Below are 6,816 nucleotides of genomic sequence, written 5' to 3'. Positions count from 1 at the left end.
GGTAAGAAAAAGGACAACTGTAAGGATAAGGATATTGATAAGAACAAGGACAAGGTCAAAGACAGCGAGAATGATAAGTGTAAGAATAAGGATAAGGATAGGGATAAGGATAACACGGTGTGCCTCGACTGACTTCAACCCAAAAGTGCTTGCATATTCCTGTTTTTGTCTGAATATACTTCTGGGAGTTCAGATTTAGGGATAATGTAATTGATTTAGTATTTTAGGCTAAAGAAAAAGATGAGGATGAGGATAATGGTGAGGATGAGGACTAGGATGGGGGTGGGGATGGGGATGAGGATGATGATAAAGAAGAAATTGAGAATAAGGGTGGGGATAAAGGTGAGGATAGGGATGGGTTTAGGGGTGGGGATGGGGGCGAGGATGAGGATGATGGTGAGGTTGAGGAAGAAGATCAGGATGAGTATGAGGATGAGGATGAGGATGAGGATGAGGGCTTTAGGGTTAGAAATAGGTTAGATTTTGGATTTAAGGACCTAAGTGTTTCAGGGCCTTAATATTTTAGAGGTTCAGATTTAGGGATAGTGTCTTTGATTTGGTATTTTAGGCTTATAGTGTTTTAGAATTTTTGGATCGCAGAGTTTTAGGGTTTAGGGTTAGAAATAGGGTTATTGTCTTAGTATATGAAGGCCTCAGAGTATTAGTTTTTTGGTCATTTTAAAATGATTTACACTTCAAATGATCTAATAAGTAACACAAAACTAAACTTGCAATGATTAAGTTATTTATTTCAATGATTCATTCGACAAATTTTATTGAGAGAAACAATCGAATTAACTATTGTTGAATTAAGTACGTTTTAGTTTAATAAGCAATCAAAAATTGACTGATTAAAATTTGACTTCAAAATCAGTCAAAATAAAAAAAAACAGTCATTTTAACAGAAAAATCAGCCAATGAAGCTTATTCAAGCAAACAGTCATTTGAAAATAAGTTATTTAATCAGTAAATGATAAAGTCTAGATAATTTAAAATGCCTGATTTAATTAGTTAAAATTACTGATTAGATCATTCGAAATTACTGATTTAATAATCATAGAATGTTACTGATTGGACCATTCGAATTGACTGATGTAATAAATGGAAGTTAAAGCTTAGATCATTAAAATGTACTGATTTAATCAGTCGACGTTACAGATTAGATCATTGGAATTTATTGATTCCAAAGTCGAAATTTAAAAAAAATTTAATTATTCTCAATGTAAGTGTCATATTTTGTGTTCAAGGAAATGAAACGTTGGATGGATGACTCCCACAATGGTGTAGTTTTTTTCAGTTTAGGATCAATGGTAATCGTCGAAAGTCTACCAACGGAGACTTTGCTTGAATTTTATAGATCTTTTTCAAAAATTGCACCTACCCGAGTGCTTATGAAAATCGTAAATAAGGATAAGCTACCTCCAGGTCTTCCTGAGAATGTGCTTGTATCTTCGTGGATACCCCAAGTACCAGTTTTGAGTATGTTTATAAATATTCTAAAATTAAATAATCCGCCTGTTTTAGGATTATAAATATTATTTTTCTTGAGGGTGTGAAAATTGAAACATTTTTTCAGACCTTTGCTCGGATCGAAACTTTTCTAACTAGTATTTTATGAGATATTAATTTGTTAATTAAGGGTAGAGTGTTTTCGAAAAGCCTGCGTATTAATGATTTTTCGTTGTTGAAAAAAAATGTAATCTGACTTTCCTTGTTAGATCCTCACAATGTAAGGCCTAAAGTATTTATAAACACTTTTTTTGGAATTCGTAATCCAAAAATGGCGGACGATAGTCTAAAAATGGTTTTTAAACGATAAAATTTGTCGAAAAAATTATTTTCAGGTATTAAGAAACAAATTTATGTCTGCGATGCAAAAATGAGTTTCTCAAAAATATTGTTCAAAAATTTTCATTGGAAAAATTGCAGAACTGCCACAAATTAGGATGCATTTTTCATAATTTGGGGAATAAAATTTTTAACAATTTTAAAATTATTTTTAATTATCGTATCTGGAAGAGAGTATCGTTACAATATTTGATTCTGTGGATAAAATTACATGCAGCCTATGCAATCACCAGTTTTTCTGTAACTCACAGATTTGAAAAAATTGGTTAAATTTTTTATTTTAAACTATTAAAAAATCGGATTATCCTTCTTTAAAAATAATTGTTTTTCCTCAATGCTTAAAAAATTTTTTTTTCACATTTCACGGACAAACTGTAAGTATGAAAAGAAATGCTTATGACAATTTGTTATAAGGAATCCAAACAATTTTTGTGTCAATCTTAAATGTTTTTTTTTTGGAAAACAACTATCACTTAGGTAATTCATGAAAATAATTTTTTACAGAATTTATTTTGTAAAGATTTTTATTATTTTGAAAAAAGTTTGCTCTCCCCACCTTCATTTATCTATTTTTGGATTTTGAAGTTCAGAAAAAATATTTTTGAATACTTTTTACCTTGACTCTAAAAAAAACACATAACCCTTAATTAACAAATTCAATTAACGTAAACTATTAGTCATAAAAGATCCGAAAAAATATAATTTTAAAGATTTTCTTATGCCTTATAAATCAAGTCCTATGTACTATTTAACTATCTCCTAATTTGAATCAAAAATAAAACTAAGAAAAAATCGTTTCAATTTTCACTTTATTGTTAACTAAGAATATAAGCAATGGTTTGCCAGATTCCTCGGTTTTACTATTTTATTTGAATATCAACCCAAAGATTTTCAACAACAAAATATCTTTTAAAATTCCCGGGATAATTATTTACGCGTCTATTTTTTAAATAATTCATATTGTTTATAACAATGACATAAATTATTTTTAAATAAATTTCGTTGGTTAATCGTCGCAAACAACGCAATTCCAACAAAAATTTGAGAAAAAATAATTTTTTTCTGTGACAAAACGGCCGGTTAGGATATTTCCCTAACAAATTTTTATAAATAATGTATTATTTATATTTGATAAAGCATGAAGTATATAAATGCTTTTAAGGAGACTTTTTTTATGCCAAATCTCAGAAATTAGCGTGAAATAAACAATTTGCTCTATAATTAAAAAATACGAGTCAGAATTTTGTTTATAAGAGTTTATTATATAATTAAGGTTAATTTTATTATTATTATATCTAGCCTATGAGTGTAGATGCAATAATTTCATCAAATAGTGATTTTCTTTCCATATTTTTTCTTTCGGTAAAAATTCACAAAGCTAGAATATCGAATTTTGTCACACTATTTGTTAATATATTATTGCTTTGTGAAAAAATTAACAAAGCGCAAACAATACTTTTCTTGAAAATCTAATGCTGAGCATTTCAAAAGAAAAAAATTTCGTCGGTTAATAAAAACGGTCTATGGATGATTATGAACAGTAAATTCCTATTTCAGACCATGCTATTTATTTCTAAAATTATTTCAATTTTTATAAAACATTGAAATTGTAAGTTTTTTTAGCAGTTTTTTTTGTTCCAAAAGATGGCCTTTTTTCGTATAAATTTACTGGACTAAGGCATTTGTTTAAACTTACCAATATTGCAATGGTTGCATAATATTCGCTATTTTCAAAAATATTTCATTCAAACAAATTATAAAATAAATTACAATAATATTATGTTTCTATTTGCAGAACATAATAAAACCAAGGTTTTCATCACACACGGGGGATTAATGTCAACGCAAGAAGCACTTTACTATGGTGTTCCGATGATTGGCATTCCTCTATTTACTGACCAATTTTCTAACGTTGAAATTTATGTTAGAAAAAATATGGCGATTCGAATCGACTACGATAAAATCAATGAAGAGTCTTTATACAAATCTTTGAGTCTTATTTTGAACGATCCTAAATTCAAGTAAGTATCTGAAGTATTGACATTTAACTCGAAAAAAGGTTCTTTGAATCAAATTAAATTATTTACTGGCTCTCAGACAAAGAAGAGTTTCTTTGATTCAAAGAAATTTCTTCTGATCCAAAAAAAAATTATTTTGGCCCAAAGAAATTTCTTTGAATGAAAGAAATGATTTTTTTTGTTCCAATAAAAATTTGTCCTTGATTTAAAATGATGCGCGTTATTTTAGAGTTGCTTTTGGTTAAATCTATACTTTTATTTTTTAGGGAAGCTGCGAGACGAGAATCCGGACTATTTCGCTATCGGCCAATGAGTGCAATGCGAACAGCTATTTTTTGGATTGAATATGTCATAAGAAATGGTGAGAATTCTCTCAGATCACCGGCTGTGGATTTGTATTGGTTTCAAATTGAACTGCTTGATGTTTATGGATTTTTAATATTCACATTTGCCATATTTATTTATTTATTTATATTTATTCTGAAACTTTTTGTTTTGACAATTTTTAAAATTTTGAGAAATTCCCCTTCATCTTCTAAAAAAAGAGATTAACTTCGAAAAATAATAAATTAATGTATAAACATGTATATGTTATTATTTGTGTTATGCGAATAAAGCAAAATGTTTCGATATCACAAAATTAGTTCTAAAGATACATTTAATCAATAAATTTACCTTTTGCAAGAGTGCCTTCTCTAATTTTTATGAAAAAAAAACTGGCAGATTACGAGTCACTAGATTATGAAATCTTTTTGTTTTCTATCATACGTTGATGACATGACTCAAATTAACGTATAGTATTTGACCTCTTAATTAGTACATATCTGTCATTGTCAAGCGATAAGATAAATTTTTATCAATGACTTGCAGTTCTCAGATTAAGCTATCAGAAAATAATCTGTTGCAAATTGTATTTCACGGTTACATTTTTTTTACGTTATCATTCTTATACTGATCTCAAATTTAGAAACTGTATTGCACTTTTGTAAATTAATTGCAGCTAAAAAATTCTGCAGATTGAAGATAAATATTTTTTAGATTTCATGCGACAAATTTTTACATCAAACTTTACACCACAAAAAATGTCTTTTTGAAGTTTTAGGGAAATGACGGCTTTATTTAGTAAGGTGTTTCCGAAGAAAGAAATTACATAATTTTTTGATTCTAACGTTAAATAATAACTTCCGATTCCTTTTTCTTTCACTTTTCTTCTACCCCAACCTTGCCATTTTTCCCATTTAGTCTTTTATTTTTTCTTATTCATTCCTCTAATCCCCTTACATTTTTGCATGCGCTCCTCATCAAATCCATTCTCCCCTAAAATCATTATCACATTCTCTTTGCAGCTTTCTAAATTAATTAAATTTTGGAATTCTTTATTTTTTTATTTTCTTAGTAAATCCGTTTTTCGTCATTTTCTACCATTCATTATATTTTGATTCCTCAATCATATTTTTATTAATTGTCTTTCCCTGACTCTTTTCTTCAATAATTCGTATACTCCAGTCCCATCTCCAAGAAGAAATCTATTATTTCTTCTTGTAAACTTGCCATACCACTCTTTTTTTCTACCTCCTTACATTTTTTGCCAAACATCTCTTCCTCTCTCCTATTTTTAAATTCTTTACCTTTTTCTTAAATTATTTTTTTCCTTCTATTGTCCAATCTTCATTTTCATTATACATTTACTCTTTTCATCGTTGTTTACGTTTGCTTTTTCTTTCTTATTCGTTCATCATATCCCCTCAAATTTCTTCATCAACCCCTCACCCAATCTATCTACCTCTAAAATCATTAACACATTCGCTTGCCAGCTTTCTTTATTTTTAATTCCTCTTTTACATCCTTCCCATATATTTTTTCATTTATTAATTCTAAACTTTCTAATTTCTTTCTTTTCAATTAATCATTTATACATTTTTTGTTCTCTTTTTTCCAGTACATCACTTCCCTTACTTTATTTCCCAATCTGAATCCTACTATTCTTGTCCATTATCTTTCTCTCCACCTCTTTTCTAAAATACTTTGGTACTCCATAACTCTGGGCACTCCTCTCCTTTAATCCCCTCATATTTCCAGGCTTCAATTGGGATCTCATCTATACAAGGTACCTTTCTATCCTTCATTATTCCTGTCTCCTTGATGATTTCTTTCCTTGTTAGTTCTTCCTTTCCGCTTTTCCTCCTTTCTTGAGTTTATTCTCTACCCCTCTCAGATATTCCACCAAATATTTTTTCCATTCTCTTCGTTGACTACCTTCAAAACCTTTTCTTTCACCGTAACCTTCTCTGCCTATTCCTTAAAACTTCCATTTTCCTTTCTTTCTTCACTCCAAACCTCAGTATAATATTTCTGTTTCTCCTATATGCTTCTCTACTACTTACTTATTCTCTTTATACTTCTCATCCTATCCACTTTTATCCCATGCTTAACTAACTTCTTTTTATTTTTCCTATCATTATTTCCATCTCGTCATTTACATTTTCACCTTCCATTTTAATGTTCTTGGCCTTTTTCTTTAACTTCTTTCCTCCTCATATTGATCAATTCCCTCTTCATGCTATTTTTACTATTACTTTTATTTTTTCGTAATTAACCTTTTCTTCCTCTAATGTCATTAATATAAGAAAGACATCCAAATCTGTATAAACCACGTCTAGTTTCTTGAATTGTTTTTATCTCATCCTGCACTATGACATAATAAACTACCATTCCCTTTTTTACCTTTTGAGTATGTATATTTCCCTTCCTGATCTTCCTCTATATCTCTGATTAGGATAAACTATCCTATCTCTTCAACAATGTCCTTTCCTCCCCATTCAGTATCTTGATCCTCTCTTCTCCTTTTCTCTATTTTTCTCTTCTTCTCCTCTTCTCCTCTTCTCCTCTTCTCCTGTTCTCCTGTTTCCCCTTCTCCTCTTTTCCTCTTCTCCTGTTCTCCTGTTTGCCT

The 6,816-nt window shown here is 29.6% G+C and overlaps 2 protein-coding genes across 4 annotated transcripts in view; one reads left to right on the top strand and one right to left on the bottom strand.

The window, feature by feature from the left end:
* The window catches only part of LOC117174332 (UDP-glucuronosyltransferase 2B31-like), a 20,457-nt gene extending 15,966 nt beyond the window's left edge, over positions 1–4,491 (top strand). Inside the window, exons 3-5 of one of the 2 annotated variants that reach the window (XM_033363356.1) lie at positions 1,248–1,479; positions 3,644–3,869; positions 4,133–4,491. In XM_033363356.1, the coding sequence (XP_033219247.1) occupies positions 1,248–1,479; positions 3,644–3,869; positions 4,133–4,418 (744 nt within the window). In that variant the 3' untranslated portion in view covers positions 4,419–4,491. The remainder of the gene's footprint in view (positions 1–1,247; positions 1,480–3,643; positions 3,870–4,132) is intronic. The other variant, XM_033363355.1, reaches the window with a different exon arrangement.
* Positions 1–6,816, bottom strand: part of LOC117174334 (calcitonin gene-related peptide type 1 receptor-like) — a 748,751-nt gene that overhangs the window by 148,883 nt on the left and 593,052 nt on the right. The gene's annotated exons all lie outside the window — the stretch shown is intronic.

This window comes from Belonocnema kinseyi, chromosome 6, assembly GCF_010883055.1.
Source record: "Belonocnema kinseyi isolate 2016_QV_RU_SX_M_011 chromosome 6, B_treatae_v1, whole genome shotgun sequence".
Lineage (NCBI taxonomy): Eukaryota > Metazoa > Arthropoda > Insecta > Hymenoptera > Cynipidae > Belonocnema > Belonocnema kinseyi.
This window is presented reverse-complemented; position numbering and strand designations above follow the sequence as displayed.